General features: G+C 45.1%; 2 protein-coding genes across 12 annotated transcripts in view; one reads left to right on the top strand and one right to left on the bottom strand.

Moving 5' to 3' along the window:
- Positions 1–378: 378 nt before the first annotated feature.
- On the bottom strand, positions 379–18,998 carry LOC132222203 (basic proline-rich protein-like). Its single transcript, XM_059677109.1, has 4 exons — positions 18,987–18,998; positions 2,882–3,444; positions 1,914–1,982; positions 379–534 (listed from the first exon to the last, which is right to left on the bottom strand). Exons 1-4 carry the CDS (start codon positions 18,996–18,998, stop codon positions 519–521), a joined length of 660 nt encoding a protein of 219 aa, XP_059533092.1. The 3' UTR covers positions 379–518.
- The window catches only part of CLIP1 (CAP-Gly domain containing linker protein 1), an 88,898-nt gene continuing 69,605 nt past the window's right edge, over positions 3,222–22,514 (top strand). For 9 of the 11 annotated variants that reach the window (XM_059676128.1, XM_059676127.1, XM_059676125.1 and 6 more), the window contains exon 1: positions 3,222–3,343. The gene's annotated coding sequence lies outside the window, so the exon portion shown is untranslated. Of the gene's footprint in view, positions 3,344–17,705; positions 17,784–18,405; positions 18,651–22,514 lie in introns of those variants that run through there. The other 2 variants (XM_059676118.1, XM_059676119.1) reach the window with 2 other exon arrangements.

Below are 22,514 nucleotides of genomic sequence, written 5' to 3'. Positions count from 1 at the left end.
CCCTGGCCTGGCCTGGGCCGCTTCATTCATTAAATGAGAGAAAATCATTGATCGGCTGCCTCCTACATGCCCCCTACTGGGAATTGAGCCTGCAACCTGGGCATGTGCCCTTGACTGGAATCAAACCCGGGACCCTTCAGTAGGCAGGCCGATGCTCTATCCACTAAGCCAAACCGGTTAGGGCTAAAGGAACTTTTAATAACCCTTTCTCTCTCGACAATGCTGGAATACAAAGCCTATTTTTTTCTCTGCAAAATTCTGTTTTGGGTCGCACAACATTGGAAAAGCAATTCATGTATGCTTAAAAATGGTTAAAATGGCAAATTATATGTATTTTTACCACAATTCAAAAACACTAATAACATAACATACCCTAAATCATTGAATTGTACACTTTAATGGGTACATTATAGGGTATGTGAATCACATCTCAATAAAGCTGTTACAAAGATCCTGTTTTGAATGCCAAAACCTGAATTCCTTTTTTTTCTTTGTTGTTCTTGGGTAACAACTCGGCTTCACTTTCGCTCCCACCTTCCAGGCACAGCAAATGGATTGTTTAGGGTCAAAGTCAGGTATAAGGAAAGACAAGAGAAGAAAAGAGCATTAATTTTGGCTTAAAATAAATACTTCCATTAAATACATCTATATATATAAAAGCCTAAGCCACCGAATGAGTGGACCAATCGCTATGACATGCACTGACCACCAGGGGGCAGGCGCTCAATGCAGGAGTTGCCCCCCTGGTGGTCAGTGTGCTCCCACAGCAGGGGCGCAGCTCAGCTGACCCAAGGGTGCCAGAAGTGGGGCTCACAGCTGGTGAGTGCAGCTGTGGCAGCAGAGCTTCTCCCGCCTCCTGGGCAGTGTAACTGAGCAGATGCAGGTGCAGCAAGGCCGGGATGAGCGGGAGCAGTGCAGCTTGGGCTCCTCCTCGGCCGCCTGCCGCTTGGAGCACTACTACATCCCTTGGGGGATGTCAGACTGCGGGTTTCAGATTTGCAAGAGGGCGCAGGCCAGGCTGAGGGACCCCACTGGTGCACGAATCCATGCACTGGGCCTCTAGTACAGCGATCGCCAACCTTTTGGACCTCACAGACCACCAGTGGTCCGCGGACCACCAGTTGGTGACTGCTGCTCCAAAGGTTTCCTTAAACCAGCGGTTGCCAACATTTCAGACCTCACAGAACACCAGTGGTCCGCAGACTATCAGTTCACAACCGCTGCTCTAGTATATATATATATTCTCCTTTGCTTATTTAAAAAAAACAAAAACCCAGCATTTTATACATTATGCACACTGAATGGCACCTTGCTTTAAAATATATATATATATATATTTTTTTTTAATTGATTTTTTACAGAGAGGAAGGGAGAGGGATAGAGAGTTAAAAACATTGATGAAAGAGAACCATCGATCAGCTGCCTCCTGCACATCCCCTACTGGGGATGTGCCCGCAACTAAGGTACATGCCCTTGACAGGAATCGAACCTGGGACCCTTGAGTCTGCAGGCTGACGCTCTATCCACTGAGCCAAACCGGTTAGGGAAAAAATATATACATTTTTTGTTGTTAATATATTTTTATTGATTTCAGAGAGGAAGGGAGAGGAGAGTGAGAAACATCAACAATGAGAGAGAATCTCTGGTTGCCTTCTGCACGCCCCACACTGGGGATCAAGTCCGCAACCTGGGCATGTGCCCTGATGGGAATCGAACTGTGACCTCCTGGTTCATAAGTCAACGTTCAACCACTGACCCATGCTGGTGGGGCCCATCCTGCTTCTCTTACCCTCAGAACCCCCGCTTCCCCTGGCCTGCCTGTGCCGCCTCTGGAAGATGGTTATTCAGGGGTGCGAGTGTCTGGGGGGATGTGTGCAGGTCTGGGGGTGCTGGTCCAGGGGGCAGTCACCCACTCCTTCACGCTCTGAGGCTCAGATTTCATCTTCCCACCGCCCTCTTTCCCGGTCCAGCTCTGCAGGCACCTGTTTAGCTGAATGAGCAGAAGAGAATTAAACAGAAGTGGTTATAGCTGCACCCTCCATTAGTTAGCAGCGGTCCTTGCCTCACTCTATGCCATGGCATCTATGATTATTAGTCGGGTTGCCTATTAGAGCTGTAAAGTGTTTAGATGGGAGGGGGTGGGGGGAGGTGTGCCTTTCAGAGGAGGAATATGGATACTGGATCGCAGGGGTTGCCACCACCACTTGGACCTCGGAGCTTGCAAACCAGGGTGGTGTTGAATTAGGAAATAGCGGTTTGGGGGATTTCAAAAGTGAATGGAGGGGAGGGGCCCCCGGATCAATCTACTAGGTTCAGAATCTCGTGCCTTTCCCCTGTAGTTCCCTCCCCCTGCTCCGGGCAGCAGCTCCGTGCTTTGCATAAAGGTCAGCAAAGGGGTCACCCTCCTGATGATTCCCTTCCACGCGGCAGGAGGAGGAAGCCGGGCTCCCTTCTCCGCCACGAAGCCGCTGCACAATCCTGACTGACAGCTGCACTTCCCTCCCGGGAGCCGCAGAGCTTCGGGGGTTGCCATGGTCCATGGGAGTGAAATGCTGGCCGCCCTCTGCTGCACCGGCCCGGCGCGGACTGCGGCTGTCACCCCTCGGGGCGCCCTCCAAGGCTTTGAAAAGCGCTCCCCGCGGGGAGGAGGGGCCGCGACCTTCACCGGGGCTCCGGTCCAGGCGGCCGGGGCGAATCAAAGGGGCCTTTCTCCAGCCGGAGGGGGCGGGGGGGGGGGCGCTGGGCTCGTTTCAAGGGACTGTCCGCCCTCGGGCTTCCCTGGCTGCGGGCAGCGCCTTCCAGCCGTTCCCCGGGGCGTCCTCACCCTCATCTTTCCCGGAGGGAGACGGGATGCTCCCTCCTCGGAGCAGGCTGAGCGCACCTTCTCCTCGATGCTTTCAAAGGATTTCTCGCCGGTGGTGGGGGAGGGTCGGGGAGGCGAGGGAGGGGGAGGGGGAGGGGAAAGCCGAGCCGCCAAGGAACCGGCTGCGGTCCGGGCTGGATGGGGCGTGGGGCGCGACGCGGAACTGACATGCCGAGCAGCGCGGGCGCAGGCCCCTCGGGGTCCTTGGCGCCCTCCTCCCGCCCCGGGGCCGTGGGTCGCGGCGGGTGCAGACAAAGCGGCGGGGGCCTCGGGGCCCGGGCGCGGGGCGGCCGAGGGCGGGGCGCGCGGGGGAGGAGCCGCCCGGCGTCTGGTGCAGGCGGCGCGTCACGCTCGCCCCGCCCCGCCCCGCGCCGCCCCGCGCCGACAAGCGGGGAGGCGGGAGGCGGCGGCGGCTGCTGCTGCTGCGGCTGCGGAGGTGCAGGTGGCGGCGACTGGCGGCGAGAGAGGCGGCGGCCGGCGGTGAGTGGGGCCCGGTCCCTTCCCCGTCCCTCCTCCCCTCGCCCCGCCGGCCTCGTCCCGCGTCTGTGAGGGGCCCGGGAGCTCCGAGGGCGGGGCCGGCCCTGGAGGCCCGCGGTCCCGGGGTGCGTCCCGGGAGAGCCTGACCGAGGCCGGCCCCGTGGCGCCGAGCCCGCCTTCCTCCCTCCGCCGCCTCAAGATGGAGCTGGGACTCCGCGCCCTGCGCCGCTCCGGGCTCCCTCTCCTCTCCCCTGCGCTCGGCCCTGGGGGGGTGTCAGGGCCCGGCCGGACCTGTTGCCCCCGGGCGCCGCCGCCGGGTCGCCCGAGCCTCCTCAGCCCTCGGGCCCGGTGCCCGCGAGCCGGACGGAGGGCACCGTGGCCGTGGCCTCCGGGGCGGGCGCCGGCCGGCGGGACAGCCCGGCCTGGCTGCGGTGGCTCTTGCCCCGTCCCGTCCCCCCCCCTCCCCCCGTTCCCCGGCCCCGGGCCCCCCGGGCGGGACTGTGGTTCTTGGAGACGGTGGTTGGGAAGCGGGACCAGGGTTTCCGGATCGCACCGCGGCTCCGGCACCCGAACCTTGTGCCTGGGCGCGGACTGGCCGGAAGGCAGCTGACACTTGTTTCCAGGTTATTTCAAAGGCCGAGCCTTCCGTGCCCCCTCGCGGGCTGCAGACGCCGGATCTGAATTCGGGGACGAGCCCCGGACCCGGCTGCTCCTCCGCGCGCGTGGCCTTTCCCTCCGGCCGGGCCCTCCTCCCTCCGCGGCCCCACCTCCCGCCGGGAGAAATGACACGTTAAATCCGCAGTCCTTTGAGATGTCTGTTTTTAGCAAAACTTGGGCACCAATTACTGTATTTTTTTTTTTTAAAAAAAAGAAGAGCGTGGAAAAAAATTCTGCAATTTTATTTTTATTTTTTTGGATTCAGCAGCCTTGCCTGGCCGTTTCGGTGAGGACGGTGCCCGTCAGGGGTCCCGTTGCTGCCGCTGTGACAGGTTATGAGTCTGGTTGGTGTTGCCCTGTTATTATCGTCATTCCTGTTGTTTATAGTGTCCACAAGTCCAGACACCAAAGCCTTTGACTTTTTGGCTTTAAAATTTTTTTTTTTTTCCAATTACAGTTGACATTCAGGATCCTAGTGTTTGACTTTGGCTTTAATGACAACCTCCTATTGCAAGAATCCTCAGGTACATTGCTCCCAGCCGTGGGGCATTTTCACCCCCTGGAAATAATCATTACGTTTTATTGAGGGCTTCTTGGGGTGAGGCTCGGGGCCAGCCTTTCGTATGTTTTATCTCAGTCAATCGAACCCAAGGAGGGTGCTCTGTGTCCCGGATCCCCCTTTGAAAGAGGAGGCTTAGGAAGGTTAATTACCTTGCCCGGGTTCACACAGCTAATAAGTAGCCAATAAGTGGTGGTGTCCGGATTTGAGCGCAGGTATTCCGACTCCAGGTGCTTAATAATTAAATGAGTATGGTGAGTCTCTAGCAAGGAGCGAGTGTAGCCTCGAGTAACTGTTGCTTGGCGAAGGGCTGGTGCTGAGTTTTTAAGGTTCAGAGAAAAACGTGCATCTTAGGTTTCCCACTAGACCTGGTTCAAAGGAGTAAAAAAAAAAAAAAAAAAAAAGAAACGCACAAGACTCAAACTGGGTGGACACCTGCAGGTATTCCGTCTGAAGATAAAAGATCGCCACCACCTTCTCTGCTTTTTTAACAATTGCTTAAGCTCCTACCGGTGCCTAAGACAACATAAGCCCATCTGGTTTCTGTTCTTTATCAGTTTAGAATTTGGTGCCCTTATTTGTAGTTAAATTTTTATTTTTATTTTTTTACCCAGTGTTTGATACTGAGTCTGTTGCATCCCATGTGACCCATAAATGCATGTGAACTTCAGTCATGTTTGACTCTTGCTTTACTAAGTTGTCTCTGTAGGCTTAGTGGATGGCGTGTAAGAGATGAATTGGTCCTCTTATACTCCATACAAAGATAGACATCTTTGAATTCATCACATGTTGGCTGCCTGAAGTTCTTCATTTGCAGAGACAGTCCTGGTCTTCCGTGTGTGTGTGTGTGTGTGTGTGTGTGTGTGTGTGTGTGTGTGTGGTCCTTGCCCTGTATAAGGTCCTTGCCACCATATATCTTTCACTTCATAGCATCCTCTACAGCAGCAGTTCTCAACCTTTCACAGGGGTCGCCTAAATACATCCTGCATATCAGATATTTACATTACGATTCATAACAGCAACATTACAGTTATGAAGTAGCAACGAAAATAATATTATGGTTGGGGTCACTATAACATGAGGAACTGTATTAAAGGGTCGCGGCATTAGGAAGGTTGAGAACCACTGCTCTACAGGCTTTTGCAGAGCCCCATGTGTTCAGTAAATATTTATTTAGTTAATTGAAAATATGAAGTCCATAAGTTTCAAGCCAGGTTCTATAGAAGTCAAAGCTAAAGAGAAAAAAACATACCCAGAAGATGGTGTTGTAAAATCACAGAAAAATGGCTTAATATCTATTAACATTAAAAGAAAATCCTATCTGTGTAGTGTTAGCTAAAGTTAACTTCACTGCATATAGCGTCCCATTTTATCCAAATTACCGGCTTCTTTAATCCCTTCCTTGTACAGGAGAGATGGGAGGTAGAGTGTCTTTTTCTCTATGATAAAAGAATGGACAGTGTTATTCCTTGCAAGCCTGTGTTGTTCTCCTTTACAGTATTTTTTTTTAAATATATATTTTAATTGATTTCAGAGAGGAAGGAAGAGGGAGAGATAGAAACATCAATTATGAGAGAGAACAATGGATCGACTGCCTCCTGCACACCCCCTACTGGAGATGGAGCCCACAACCCGGGCATGTGCCCCTGACTGGAATCGAACCCAGGACTTTACGGTCTGCAGGCCGATGCTCTATCCACTGAGCCACACTGGCTAGGGCAGCTTTATAGTATTTTTGAAGTGTTGTGATATTCTCCCCAAAGGCAGCTTGAGGGGCTAAGGTTTACCTGTCTGTAAGCTGTCATTAATTCTCTTCCTCAACAGATTTTTTACTGAGCACCTACTGTATGCCAGATGCCGTTCTGGGAACTGGTGATACAGCAGTGAATAAAACAGACAGAAATCCCTGTTCTCTTTGAATTCCCCCCTTCAAGTAGGGGAGGCAGACAGTAACCATATTAGCAAAATTTATAGTGGTGTTACATGGTAAGAAAACAGGGAGGGGGGAATATTAAGTTTTGGGGAGAAAAATTAGGGTAATAGAAGTTTTAGATAGGGTGGTCAGAGGAAACCTTGTTGAGAATGTGACTTTTGAGTAGGAATCTGGAGGAAGTGCAGAATATAGATCCAAGAGGAAGAGCATACTAAGAAGAGGGAACAGCAAATGCAAAGGTCCTGAGGTGGAGGCGTGGGAGGGGGCAGATAACATCATATTGGTTGTAGTTCTAAATATGTATTTATTAATATAGTGAAAGGTACAGAATCATGCCATGATTTTGATGAAGAGTTAAAGATAGGAAAACCGAGGTTCAAAGAATTTTACTAACTTACTAAAAGGCCATATAGCCAGTGAATACAGAGCTAGAAATTGAACTCGAGTTTAGTGGAATCTCCAGTACTTGATGTTCAGACTTGCTTTTGGGTGTATGCTTTCTCCTATTTGTGTGCAGGATCTTTGCTCAACCCTGGGAGGCCTTGTAACTGATATTTGCACATACATATAGCTTTTTCCTAGAATTGTGCTCCTGGCTACCAAGTCTTCCTTTTTCAGTCTCAAAAATTTCCTGGTTCAAAATTTATGTTTAATATAAACCTTCATGTTGGTCTCCTAAATCTTTTTTTAAAAAATATGTTTTATTGATTTCAGAGAGGAAGGGAGAGGGAGAGAGAGAGAGAGAGAGAAACATCCATGATGAGAGAGAATCATTGATTGGCTGCCTCCTGCACACCTCACACTGGGGATGGAGCCTGCAACCCGGGCATGTGCCCTTGACCAGAAATGAACCCAGGACTCTTCAGTCCACAGGCCAACACTCTATCCACTGAGCCAAACTGGCTAGGGAGGTCTCCTAAATCTTATTTGGAAAGCAGTGGCAGAATCACCCTGGATATGAAATTATTTTTAAAAACATTTTTATTTAGGGAGGCTTTAAGTTATTATAGCATCTTACATATTTTTAATATGTGTAGTGTATGTTTCCCATGTAGATAGAACTCAAAGAATCCATATGCTTTAAATCAGCATTTGAGCTACAATGCACTTTTAAGGGAAACCATATTGACTGATGGTGCTACACAAGAATTTCAAGAGTGACCTCTTCAGATTCCAATCAGGGCAACAGAAGAGGCCCTTTTTTCCTTTTGATAGGTTTGGCAGACTTAACCCACCTTGAATTTGGCTAGGACATCTGGGCTAAAATCCTGGCGCTGGCACCAAGTACCAAGGAATCTTGGCCATAATTAGTAAAGAGCTTTTTTTTTTTCCCCCAGTCTCCATCTGGCAGTTCCAGAAGGACAGATTCCACTCACACTAACTCAATGGGTGGGTCCGTTTTTGACTGTGTTATTGTGGTTCAGCAACAACATCTTGCAAGTTTTCTTTGCAGAATATTAGGAAGGAGGAAGTAGTCCTGTTACAGGATCCCTGTTGGGAACCTTCTCCGGTATGTCTTTCCCTGGGGAAACAAACACATTCTCAACCACCTCTTCTCAGGAATTCGGATGAGATTACAGAGAGACATGTTGCGGCCCTAATGTTTTCTAGAAGCAGAAGGTCTAATCTGCTTTGGATTTGAATTAAGGAGTTTTGATACTTGTACTCTTCTTTGCTTGCTTATGTCTAAGGATAGCTTGGATTGGATCCCAGTTTGAACTCTGCCCATTTTTTACACTTAAAATTGCCAAGCCCTTGACTTACTGTGCCTCCTCGGAAGTTAAGGGCCTGAGAACCAGATGTTCAGGGTGCATACCACCCGGAACCCAGGGTTTGTTGTCTAAAGGACATATAAAAGGAAGGCCACTTTAATGTTTGTTTTCTGATTCTACAAATCCCTAGTCAAGTAGTGCACTGAAATATTTGGCATTTTTTTCCCTCTCTCAGTAAAGATAAGTGGTATTAGGGATCTTTTCCTAAATATCTTGTAATCAAATCTTTTGACCTTCTGCATTCTCTCTTTAACTTGACCGGGAATCTAACTCTCAACCCTTTGATGCTTGGGCCGACACTCTAACCACTGAGCACACCGTCCAGGGCACCTCCGCAAAATGAGTTCTTATTAGAGATATTATGTTCTAATACCTAAGGCAGTAAGGAACCTATTTCCATTTTTTTTCCAGACTATAGAATAAATAAACTTTGAAGGCAGGGTAGTTTGTTTGTTTTTTATCTTTTTTACAGCCTCAGTGAAAGAAAACTTATATCACTAAGTCTCATACATGGGTGTATTACATGAAGCCATATTGATAGTTTTTGTTGTAAGGCACACGTTGCTTGCTTAGGTTATTCCATTGAGAATCTAGTATCAGACTCAAATTTAGATTTTAGTTTTTTAGTGAAGTTATTATTTTTCTTTGAGGTTCTTAGGTTTATTTTTTTCCTTATGTTTTACAATTCAAGTGACCCTTACATTTTCATAACATATACAAGTTATCTTATAATATGTGGGTTCAATGCATAAGGCATAAAACACCACAAAAAACACCCACAGAAAAGAACAAATTCATAATTCTACTGTCTAGACTGCAGGGGTCCTCAAACTTTTTAAACAGGGGGCCAGTTCACTGTCCCTCAGACCGTTGGAGGGCCAGACTATAGTTTTTAAAAAAACTATGAACAAATTCCTATGCACACTGCACATATCTTATTTTGAAGTAAAAAAGCAAATGTTTCCGGTGGGCCGCATGTGGAGGCCGCCGTAGTTTGAGGACCCCTGGTCTAGAGAAAATCATGTTAGTATTTTAGAATATGTCCTCCCAAATGGTAAGATCTTGTTCTTTTTTATGACCTAGTAGTATTCCATTGCAGAATTTCCTTCCTTTTTAAGGCTGAATAATAATACTCCATTGTGTGCATATACCACATTTTGCTAATCCATTCATCTGTCAGTGCTTCCATGTTTTAGCTATTGTGAATAATGTTATTATGAACATGGGTGTACAAATATCACTTTGAGATACTGCTTTCAATTCTTTTGGGCATATACCCAGAAGTGGAATTGTTGGATCATATGATAATTCTTTTTAATTTATTGAGGAACCGCCATGCTATTTTCCACAGTGACTGTATCATTTTATATTCCCACCAACAGTGTACAAGGGTTCCACTTTCTCAATATCCCCTGCCAACACTTATTTTCTTGATTCTTTTTTTATATTTTATTTTATTTTTTAATTGCAGTTATCCTAATGGTTGTGAGCTGGTATTCTTGGTGTAGTTTTTACTTACATTTGAAAAAAATCATTAATGATGTTGAGCATCTTTTCATGTGCTTATTGGGCATTTATATAGCTTTGGAAAAAATGCCCACTTAAGTCTTTTGTCCAGTTTGAAACTGGTTGTTTGTTTTGTTGTTGTTGAGTTTATCCATTCTCTTTCATTTTGTAAAATATATTTTTATTGGTTTCATAGAGAAAGGGAGAGGGAGAGAGAGGGATAAAAACATCAATAATGAGAGAGAATCATTGATCAGCTGCCTCCTGCATGCCCCCTACTGGGGATCGAGCCCTGCAACCCAGGCATGTGCCCTTGACTGGAATCGAACCTGGGACCCTTCAGTTCGAAGGCCGATGCTTTATCCACTGAGCCAAACTGGCTGGGCCATCAATTCTCTTTTAATTCATATATTCACCAGGCATATATTGAGCACCTACTGTAGGGAAGCACCAGCTCCGATGTTTGGGGATACAAAGTTGAGTAAATCAGGCACTCATCCTGCTCTTGGGGAACCCAGGGCTATTCATGAGGTTAAGAGCAAGAATTCAGTTCTTTGCCCGACAGAAAGCCCAGCTCTGTTACTATATGCATAAACTGCTCAACCTTTTGGAGCTCAGTTTTCTGATCTATAAGTTGGGGATGATGGCTACTTCCTATACTCTTTGTGATGATTAAATGAATTTATGTAAAACTGAGTACATGCTAGAACTCTTCTTTTTCCTTCCCTTTAATCCCTGTATGTTCCTGACTTCCCATTACTAAAGGAATGAACACCTTAATTTTTCTTCTTTCATTTAAGTTAGAATGGGGAGAAAACCCACTTCTACTACCATGGGAAATGAAAACCATTCTTCCTGCCATGGTTTAGAAAGTTAATTTTAGTAGTAGTGCCTTGCTGTACTGAAGGGCATATTTTATTTTATTTTTTTTAAATAATATTTTTTATTGATTTCAGAGAGGAAGGGAGAGGGAGAGAGAGAGAAACATCAATTATGGAGAGAATCATTGATTGGCTGCCTCCTGCATGTCTCCTACTGGGGATCAAGACCAAAATCCAGGCATGTGCCCTTGACCAGAATTGAAACCGGGACGTTTCAGTCCACAGGCCGACTCTCTATCCACTGAGCCAAACCAGCTAGGGCGAGGGCATATTTTAAACGAACAGTTGTCACGGAAGAACTTGTAATTTATGAGAAGTTAAATATTCAGCATGGAAAAACAACTCGTGCTCCTCATGTCAGAACTTGTGCCTTGCTAGATTTCAGGCCCTTTAGTATGTTTGTCAATTTTATTTTCCACAGCTTAATGACAGAGGTGTGTGTGTGTGTTGGGTGTCTCTCCAAGGTAGAACCTGCTGTGTGTCTGTGTAGGAGATTATCCAACAGCTAAAAAATAACCAACAATGAAGTTGGGTGTTAAGATTCAAATGAAAACAATTTCTTTTTGTTGTTTTTTTGTTAATCCTCACACCTGAGGATATTTTTTCCATAGATTTTTAGAGAGAGTGGAAGGAAGGGGGGGAGAGAGAGAAAGAGAAACATCAATGTGAGAGAGACACATCGATTGCCTCTGCATGTGCCCCAACTGGGGCCTGGGATTGTGCCTACAACCAAGGTACCTGCCCTTGACCGGGATTGAACCCGGGACCCTTCGGTCTCAGGGCTGACACTCTATCCACTGAGCCAAACTGGCCAGGGTCAAATGAAACTGATTTCTAGTTTCCATTTACAGTGTGTAGGGTGGTTGTGTAGAAAACTATCGTAGGGACTTGTGGGTAAATTTAGCAGAGTGTTATTTTCTCTTGAAATAGCCAGGTATCCTTCCATAGGTATTGTGAAAATAGAAATGTGGTTATTTTTTCTGTTGGCTCTAAAGACCTATAATCCTAGGGTTGCGGGGGAGGGGGGCCCTCAATAAATGTACATCACTCAGAGGGGAAAAAAGAACATCCCTGAGGACGGGGGTGGGGACGGGACCTGTAGCAACTCTTAAATTTGCTCATTTGCAAAGTGAAAATAAGAAAAGAAAGCCTTTATAAAGAGAAAAGAACCAACATGGAAGCAATTGACTCTTGTGTGAGTTTTCTTTGTGCCCCTTTCTTGCTCAGAACAAACAGTTGGTACGTGTTTGCTTTTAGTGTGGGCAGATCAGAAACTTTTACGCATCAGCATACTTTATGTGGGTCAGGAGTCTTTCATTTGGAGGTTGGGGTTTAAGTCCTAGGCTGTTTTAAGTAACTGTGACCCTAACAAGTGATTTCACTGTATATTTATATCTATTGAATTGAACCCGTGACCCTTCAGTACGTGGGCTGATGTTCTAACCACTGAGCACTGGCTAGGGTATGATTTCACTTTTTAGAAGCGTTTTCCTCAGTGGTAAAATGAGGAAGTTGAACTAGTTTGCCAAGGTCTCTTCTGAGTCTAAAATTCCATGATGCTATATTAAGTACGTTAGCTCTTTTTTACACATTAGTGTAATTGACTGCTGTCGACCTATTAAGTTCTGGGAGAAACTAACCAGGCCTAGTCACTTCAGTCCCTCTTAAGATCCATCTTAAGCTGGTGGTATTAGAGTTATAAAGCCACTAGGTTTTGTAGAAACTTGTGTAAATGAGCAAAATAGCTCCAATTACTCAGCTTTTCATGGCTCCTCCCTACTCCTTTTTCAGTTCTTTTGCAGATGGAAGAACTTTAGGAGGATGCTTATATATATATTTTAAAAGATATATGTATTTTATTGATTTCAGAGAGGAAGGGAGAGGGAAAGAGAAATAGAAACATCAGTGATGAGAATCACTGATCGGCCACCTCCTGCACGCCCCCCCACTGGGGATCAGGCCTGCAACTCGGGCATGTGCCCCTGATCAGGAATCAAATCTGGGACCCTTCAGTCTGTCTTATCCACTGAGCCAAACCAGCCAGGGCTGGTTTGCTTGTTTTTTTGCGTAGATCTGAGTAGCAGGAATGAAAATAACTATTCACTCAGACTGGGGTGTATGAAGATGTTCCTGGTTGCAGGCGTTTACCATGGCACAGAGTTCCAAAAACGTGTCTAATGCTCCAGCTCGCTTTGTCTTGACTGGGTTTCTGTCCCCTCCTCCTCCTTTTTAAAAGTGCTGTGGACTTTGAAAGTCTGGGTAGAGCTTGCATTCTATACTATGTCATACACACTCTAAATTTAGAAAACGTAATTTTCAAGCACCACAGTAATTTTTCAAAGCGTTAGGTCTTATCTATTTATACCTTGTTCTGACTTCATTCAGCAAACATCCTAAGCTTGAGTCTCTTTTTTTTTTTTTAAATATATTTTATTGATTTTGTACAGAGAGGAAGGGAGAGAGATAGAGAGCTAGAAACATCGATGAGAGAGAAACATCGATCAGCTGCCTCCTGCACATCCCCCACTGGGGATGTGCCTGCAACCCAGGTACATGCCCTTGACCGGAATCGAACCCGGGACCCCTGAGTCCGCAGGCCGACGCTCTATCCACTGAGCCAAACCGGTTTCGGCCTAAGCTTGAGTCTTTACTTACAATTTTTATTTTATTTTATTTTATTTTATTTTTATTGATTTCAGAGAGGAAGGGAAAAGGAGAGAGAGATAGAAACATCAATGATGAGAGAGAATCATTCACTGGCTGCCTCCTGTACGCCTGCTACCGAGGGTCGAGCCTGAAACCCAGCCATGTGCCCTTGACTGGAATCGAACCTGGGACCTTTCAGTCCGCAGGCCAAGGCTCTATCCACTGAGCAAGACCGGCTAGGGCTACAATTTTTATTTCTGAGCTTGGCTAGCATGGCTTAGTGGTTGAGTGTCAATCTATGAATCAGGAGGTCACCGTTCAATTCCTGGTCAGGGCACATGCCCTGGTTGAGGCCTTAATCCCCAGTGTGGGGTGCGCAGGAGGCAGCCAATCAATGATTCTCTGTCATCATTGATGTTTCTATCTCTCTCTCCCTCTCTGGGGAAAAAAAAAAAAAAAAAAAAAATATATATATATATATATATATATATATATATATATATATATATTTTTATTTTATTTTTTTATTTTTTTTTACTTCTGACTTCGATAGAAAGATGTGGTAAAGCTTTCTCAGTATCTTATTGTATGATATTCTCAAGCCAGCACTTAAGGTTGGTAGGCCGATTTCATAAATTGCTTTGTAAGTTAGAAATTGGAAATACCACTTCTTGTAAGCACCATTTGAATTACAAAGCCAATTAATTTTCTGCCCTTACTGGCTTGTGTCAGTCCTTTAGTGTCTAAAATGGGCTTTTACATTGTTCTTTGTAAACAACGACTGCACTGTTGGCTTACCTTTCATCTTTTGTACTTTATCCTTGCTGGAGAATGCAGTTTGTGTTTTTTTCATTGTTCAGTTGATTTTAAAGCTGTTTGAGTCTGGCCTATTTAAGAACTTGTATCCTATATTGTGTATGCAATAAATACTTACATATGTAGACAAATATCGGGGGAAATAGGTCTTAGTGGTGCTTTAGCACAATGAGGTGATAGAAGGCTAAGGAAGAGCCAGGGTTCTGCTCCTGGAGTCTCCCTGACATTTGTTGGAGGGCGTTTCAGTGAGTGCTTTTCTTATGAGTCCAGAGTGATGACAGCAGGAGGGCCTGGATAGATGTGAGCGAACGCTTGGCAGGTTCCCAGGGGGTGGAAACCTTTGAGGAAATATCGGTGTTTATGAATATTCTTGACAGTGGAATTAAAAAAGGATAGTTTGCACGGCTTTAATATTCAATAACTCTGGTTCAGTACTGCACCATTTGAAAGGCACACAGATCTGAAATTAATAAGGGATGGCCCCTTGTAAGGGAGGACGGTGAGGGCCATGTTTTTGAAGAATAGACACATGGCTCTTTGGAGTTAGTGTAAGTAAATCCTGTAAAACAAGGGAATAAACTTGATGGAGAGATGTGGAACTGAACAGACGTATTGACAAGTGGTGCCATTGGTAAGTGGGTGTCTTTTTACATTTTACCTGTTTCTCTCGGGTCTTCTTTTCCCTTCCTTGAACTGATTGTATTATTTTGTGTCATGCTTTATAATGGCTGGTGAAATGTGTCCACGTAGCAGTACAACAATATAAGTTATTACCAAGCTTGTGGATTAGTGTAAGTTTATCAAAGGCGGTGCAAAATAACTTGAATGAACAGTGAGAGAGGCCTCAGGCAACTCTCACTCCTTAGGAGGTTCTGTTTCTTTAGCCAGGTGGTCCTTGGAGAATGCTGGTACTTTTCAAGCTACAATAAAGATGCTGCCTTGCTCTAGCTGGTTTGGCTCAGTGGATAGAGCGTCGGCCTGGGGACTGAAGGGTCCCGGGTTTGATTCCGGTCAAGAGCACATGACTGGGTTGTGGGCTCGGTCAGATGTGCAGGAGGCAGCCAATCAACTATTCCCTCTCCATCATTGATGTTTCTATCTCTGTCTCTCTCTCCCTTTTCCTTCTTCGCTGAAATCAATAAAAAAAACCCACCACTATTTCCAGATGCTCTGGCCTCCTGAACATATTTGCTCCACCCTTTTAGGCATACACAGAGTCGGCTCTCTGGAATATGGACTCTCTGTCTCTTTGCACTTGGAAAATTGCTCTCGTTCACTTTCTATGTATGTTTATTTCTGACAGGGCGAGACCTTTTTCCCTGGCTCATCTTTTCATTATTCCTCAGTCTTGGAATGCACTGCTGGAGATGGTGGGATAAAGACATTTGGAATTTCCCCTTCTATTGTCATAATTACCAGCCTTAGTAGACTCACCTCCCATGTGTAAGATTTTTTTAAATATATATATTTTTATTGATTTCAGAGAGGAAGGGAGAGGGAGAGAGAGAAACATCAATGATGAGAGAGAATCATTGATCAGCTGCCTTCTGCATGCCACCCACTAGGGATGGAGCCCACAACCAGGGCATGTGCCTTGACCAGGAATTAAACTGCAACCTCCTGGTTCATAGGTCGATGCTCAACAACTACTGAGCCATGCTGGCCGGACCCATGTGTAAGATTTTAATGTTACCCTTTAAATCATTTGGTCTGGCCCTACCAAGGCATTAGGGGTGAGTTAACTATATGTTTGACCAAATACAGCAGGCTAATTTTTAAGTCAATAATTTTATATGCCCCTTAAATGATGTTATAAATATCTAAATGGCCCTTGGCAGAAAAAAGGTTCCCCACCCTGCTTTAAACCAACCACTTGCTCTAGTCCCCGTGTTCCCCACCCCCCCAACTTGCTATTCTCTCTAGTTTATCTCACTTGTTACAACACTCACTTGGAGCAATGGTCCTTCTGTGGCCCATGCCCTAAACTGTGCTTGGTGACATCACACACATTTTCTCTGTGTTCAGGGGCAAGCTTCTGGGAGGCCAGAACAATGACGAATGATGACCTTAGGTGGCTTCATGTTGCTGTTGTCACCTTGACCAACCACTCATGTGCTTGACAGATACTCTGTCCTGAAGGTGCTTCCCTTTCCATCCCCCATGGAGTATTGTGTGTCTTTATTCAAACTAACTGGTTCCCCAGATGTTAAAATGTTGGGACAGTGCTCTTTCTTCCCTGGTCTTACATTTTAAATTGTAGTCAAAGGCATTTTAAAATTGGGGGGGGGGGGGGGATCCGATTAGTAAGAAACAAATAACTTAAAAAAAATTAAAACAAAAACAAATAGCTGATGCCAAAGTCATATCCTTTACCTCTCTCTCCTGAAGTTTTCCTTCCAGTCCCCAAGCCTGTCTTTCCACATGTTCTTATCACGTGGGATTGGTTTCCTGCAGTTGGAAAGACAGCAAAAGCTACGCTGCTTCAGTAGAATTGTGTTCTCCCTCCCTTTGTGCTTGAAATGCTGCCTCCTGCTCTATTGGCCTCACGTCTGCCAGTCTCTCTCAGGTTCCTTTCTTGTATCTTGAGACACACTTATTAAATTTTCATCTGTAACTCAATCTTCGTACTTTGCTTTGAGTTTTGTGTGGGCGTATTTTCAAACTCCTGGCATTGAGCTGTCAGTTTTCCTGGGCCTTGTGCTATATAAGCAGGGCTTCTTCAGACGTATCCCATCAAATAGCCCTCTTGCTGTAAATACTATCTTTTCCTTTTTTCTCTTCAGAACAGTGACATTATTCACAGTTTTATATGCAAGGGTTCTTGTGCTCTTTTCCTCACTTATGTGTTATAATGATGTAGGGAAGACAGATGTTGCCTACCCAGGGGCTTTGGGGTATCTGATTGGTAAATTTATCATCAATGTCAACCTGAGAGCTACTTTCTATGCTGCCTTAAACATGTATTCTAGACCTGCACTGCCCCGTGCAGGAGCCACCAGCCAGCCACATGTGGCTGTGCAGCATGTGAAATGTGGCAAGTCTAAGTCGAGATGTGCTCTAAGTATAAAGTACACAAGGGATTTCAGTGACCTAGTATGAGAAAAAGAATGTGAAGTAGCTCACTAATAATTTTCATATTAATTACATTTTGAAGTGATATTTTGGATATATTGGGTTAAATAAAATGTTATTCACTTCTGCTGTTTCTGTTTTAAAGCATGGTCAGTAGCAAATTCAAAATTACACATTTGCCTTGCATTATATTTCCATTAGACCGTGCTCTTCCATGAGAGTGTAAGTAGTGTCAGGGAAGGTAATGATATAATTTGAGACTTACAGCTCTTGCATACCACTCACTGGAGGTAGTAATTGAGCAGTTTGCCTATAGCTGCATTGGCCTACTTTCAAAAGGAGACTCCAGGGTTTGGGAATCCTCTAATGCTGTCAGGTTCTTCAGATGCTTAGAGGGTGAGTTCCAGTTACTTGATGCTCTATTTGAAATAGCAGTAGCGCATCATTTGACAGGTTCCTGTTCTGATACTGAGTCAGTGCAGAACTTTTTAGAACTCTGGGTGTGTACCAGATACTTTTCTAGGTCCTTTGGATGCAAAGAGAAATCTCATCCCCGACCACGAGGGACTTAGTCACAGCATGGTATGCAAACAAGATGCGAGTGAGTATGATTCATCGTTCAATAATAGAGGACTGCACAGTGGCTAGGGGAGTCCAGAGGAGATGATGGGGCAGGAAAGACCCTGTGAGGAGATGCGGCTGCTTGTATTCTTTCAGAGTCCATTCCTGAGAAAGTAAATAAAGGATGTGGGCTTTGGTGTAGAAACAGCCCATTCGGCGACCTGGCATAATGGTGCACTTCCAATCGCTGGACATTAAGCGCAGTTCAGCTAGGATATGAGATGTGTTTAAATTGGTCCCCTGCAGGCCTATCAGCTATCAATTAGGTTTTGATAGTCTTCTGTCAAGTTAAAACCTTCCGTGTTGTCCTCAGGAATCAATTGAAGAAAGCATGTAAATGCTCCTCAGGTTTGTTTCCTGCGGTCTTTTCTGTATATGCAGAAATGTGCATGTGAATGAAACTCAAAGGAGGGGAAAATCGAATAACTTTGCCTTTTTCTGGTGGAAACGCAAGTCAGTTTGGAAAGCTACCAGAATGTTGTGTAATGTTTTCAGTGGCTGAAGCAGACGCGCTCAGGTTTCATTGCTGCGTCGCTGTGTGTTGGGGGCGGGGGACAGCAAGTGACACAGCATACAACAGACACTTACATAACCATGACTTCAGGGGACAGGAGCAGGCTGTGAATGAACCTCCCAAACTCAGGAATATGATAGCAGAACACAGCCTTTGAATTTCTCTCTCTCTTGGCTTGAAAATCAATCAGCTTCGGAAACCTCTTTCTCTCAAACTAGACTTCCGTTACTCTCAGAACTTCTTTCCCTTCCCCTCCGGCCATCAAGTTCATGGACATATAGCATGTTAGAATTAGAAGGGGGTTCAGACGTCTCAGAGTGCCGTTGTTCACAGGTAAGTCTCAGCCTGCCTGCTGCTGGATTTCCTCGGCGTCCCTCCACTGCCCCAACAGCCCTGTTCCTGGAGGCCCAGCGTGGAACTCCTTCCTGGCAGATTAAGTTCATTGCCAATTCTTCGACTCTCCCTTGCCTCCCAGCAGAATTTCCGGATGTAGTAAATAAAGGAGTCAGTTTGTTTTGCTGAGGGGACGAAGGGGACTCCGAGGGGACTGAGGTGGAGTGTGGAGTGTGATTTGCCTCGGATCCTGCAGTGGAGGGTGCCAGGCGATGTGGAGGCTGATCTTATCAGATTCCCATTCGTTCTGCAGGGATGGCAGAGGCTTCCGCTTACCTGCTGCCGCATCTGTCGCCTCCCTTTCACTTGAATCCTTGCCCTTCACTTGAGTTTTGATTTGAAACCCAAAACTGGAACCACAAAAGGATGGCGTTAGAAATGGATCTTATCTTATCAGTATCCTCAGGCTGTAGATGAGGATATCGAGGTCCCGGAAGGGGTTGTGTACTTGTTGGAGGTCATCCAGCTGGTACAGAATCCTGGTGTTCATTTCCTAGTCTAACTTTCTCTCTCATACATTTGTGTGTTTGTTTTTTTTTAAAAATATATTTTATTGATTTTTTACAGAGAGGAAGGGAGAGAGATAGAGAGTTAGAAACATCGATGAGAGAGAAACATCGATCAGCTGCCTCCTGCACATCTCCCACTGGGGATATGCCCGCAACCGAGGTACATGCCCTTGACCGGAATCGAACCTGGGACCTTTCAGTCCGCAGGCCGACGCTCTATCCACTGAGCCAAACCGGTTTCGGCCATTTGTGTGTTTTTTAAGCCACACATTTTTTTAAATGGTCAGAGTAAAAAACAAATAAAAAACAAACAAACCCTTAAGAATTATGGAGATTACTGTTTGTTTCTATTTGACCATAATTTACATGATGCTTGTTTTGGGGAACTGCTTGTTTTGAGGAACCTCTTATTTCTGTAAATTGCTTAAGCGTTTTTTTAGGTGATGAGGGTTGAAAAGGTAGCGTGGTTTGGATTTTACAAAAATTCCTTTTACAATTAACATTTTTTGTGTGAAAGATGTTAACAGACAAAAGTAGAGGGAACGGTGCCACCACCTGACTTGAACAGTGATCACTCATCACCAGTCTCCTTGTGTCAGTTGAGTTGGCTGTGGCACTTTTACTTATTACTCGTGCAATTATGCTTTTTTTGCTAGGAAGCATTTCTAGCTCAGGTGCTTATCCCGAAAGTTTCTTTGAGCAATTTACTTAGCCCAGGTGATTGCAAAGCTCCGAGCAAAGTTTTGTGTGTTTTTTTAAATCTTTTTGCCACCGTATTAGCTAAGATAAGCTAGCTGCTATGGCAAACCCCACTAATTTTAGTGACTTACAGGTGAAAGTTTATTTTCAGTTTCCGAAAAGTCCGGGGTACGTTTTTCCTGATGAGGGAAAGGGGAGGTGGGATTCAGGGGTTCAGGCTTCTTCCACGTTGTGACCCCCACCGTCTCCAGTCCACGCTTTTGACATCGCCCAGCTCATCTGCATCAGGCCAGCGCAGGGGCCTAGCAGTGGCGCACATTTCACACGCTCCTCTTATTTCATTGGCTAGCACTCAGTCACGTGGCTTCACTGAGCCGCAAAGGCAGCAGGGAAATGTGGCCTGTTACTCGAGGAAGAAAGAAGGCTTGGTGCCCAGCTTATCTACTGCGCATGCGTACCCACGCCTCATCCTGGCCTGGTGCCGCATTTATGTTCCTAGGCAGAAAGCAGCGCAGTAGAGCCCTGGCCGGTGTGGCTCGGTTGGTTGGGCACCTTCGTGCGCCCAGGGCAGGGCACATGCCCAGGCTGCGAGGTCGACCCCTGGTAAGAGGCGTGCAGGAGGCAGCCTATGGACGCTTCACTTTCACTGCGATGTTTGTCTCTTTCCCCTCTTCTCTCTTTAAAAATCAATTAAAAAATACAAAAATCTTGGGGGGGAGGGGGGAGAAGAAGAAAGAAAGCAGTCCAGTAGAGTCTGCTTCCTAACTCCCTGGTTGAAGAAGCTATTTTATTGTGGCTCAAAAATCATTACATTTTCTTCTGCTTATGAAATTATACCTATTTATTAGATAAAATTTGAGAAACCCAAGAAAACACAAAGGTGATGTAAAAACTAACAGTAATCCCAGCACTTGGCAATAATTATTATTAATCCTCTATTATATTTCCTTCTGATTTCAGAATTTTTAACTACTTAGAAATATTAATAAAATTTCACTAATTATTAATTTATGCTGGCTTGCAAATGCCACAACTAGGGAGGAGGGGAAAACAACAATAATAACATGGCGATTTTGCCTTTTCTCAGCAAAGATGGACTATTGCAGAGCCATGGTGAGGTTTGCACTTTTGGCATTTTTATTTTTATTTTTCAAAACACATGCGCGCGCGCATACACACACACACACACACACACACACACACACACACACCACTTTTGGCATTTTTGAAATGAACTTCGTGCTTACACATCATAATCCTTACCCTTAGTAAACATTGAGGCTGGTTAAAATTTGTGGTATATTAGAGTGGCAAGACAGGGATAATATCTTAACTTTCTGACTACTTCCTACTCAATTTTCAGACCTCTTGAATATAGCTTAATTTTCAAGGAGAGAATGCTCATAAAAGGTGTTTCATACTGAACCCAAATGAAAACTTGCAGACGTGAAAGATATAAAATCACATTCCTGGCAGCGAGCTGAGTTCTCAGGTGGATGTGCTGTTCTCTGCTTACCTGCATTGCCTTCCAGGACAGCAGTGGCGGAAATGCTGCTATGAGATGGGAGGGTCACTTGTTGGGAGAGAAGGTACATTTCTTGAGTCATCAGTTCTAGATCCAGGGATGCAGGACCTTCTGGTTTTTCCTTAAAGTGCTGAGGTTGCAGCCTAGACCAGCATCAGAATTCCTGTTTGTGAGGTCAGCATCATGACCTCACAGCCAGGGTTGCTCAAAATGTTCTGGCAGGATCTGAGCTGAGGCCTGGCCCGGTTCTCCAGACACCATGAGGTACCGCTTTGTCCCATATTGCCAGATTTGTGTTGACTTTTCTGTGACTTCCTGTAGATAAAAAGCAAAGACATTGATTTTAGGCCCTCCATAGTTTATTGAAAACGATTGTATAATGAAAATCACTGTTTTAAAACGTCCTCAGGCAGGACGTTTAAAAATAGAAAACTCACCAGTAGCGTAGAGGTGTTTTACTGTGTGAATGAGTATGTGGTTAACCATTTGCTATGGCAATGGCATTGCTATTGCCAATAACCATTGGCTCTATTTGCTATGAAACTTGCTATCAGTTTTCCCGTTTCTGCAAATAAACATAACATTTTTTGTTCAGTGCAAACGCATCTATAGCACCAGGCAAGTAAACATTTGAAATGATGAGCCTTGGTTATCAGTGGTATCAATTATTTATGACCCAGAAACCTAAATTCACATGCATCACAATTGAGAAGTTACCCCCTTTTGCTTTTAATATATATTGCTTTGCTCTTTGTACAAGTTTTAGTTGGAGTTGGAAGAAAAGGTGTTGGTTTATACAAACACCCAGAAACCTAGTCTCTGAGGGTTAATACATATAATTTTCTTAAGGATTGTGCAAGCACTTGATAAATTATCTACTCCAATCCTTTATTTAAATAGATATTGGACTCTCCTTCCAAATTTGATTCTGTGAGTTTAAGTTGGAGATTATGTGCCCTCCCCCCCATTTTTTTGTTTTGTTACCTCTTTTTCTCCCTGCATATAGCATGTCAGTATTAAAGAGACTCAACATCCCATTTTTTGAGCATCGTCCTCTGTGTTCCCTATCCC

This window comes from Myotis daubentonii, chromosome 19 (genome assembly GCF_963259705.1).
Source record: "Myotis daubentonii chromosome 19, mMyoDau2.1, whole genome shotgun sequence".
Lineage (NCBI taxonomy): Eukaryota > Metazoa > Chordata > Mammalia > Chiroptera > Vespertilionidae > Myotis > Myotis daubentonii.
This window is presented reverse-complemented; position numbering and strand designations above follow the sequence as displayed.

Excerpts from the sequence above, each read along its gene's own strand:
- LOC132222203 (XM_059677109.1), bottom strand. Across the intron at positions 1,983-2,881 it reads TTGAAAGCATCGAGGAGAAG|GTGCCTGCAGAGCTGGACCG; the intron begins GTGCGCTCAGCC and ends TCAGCTAAACAG.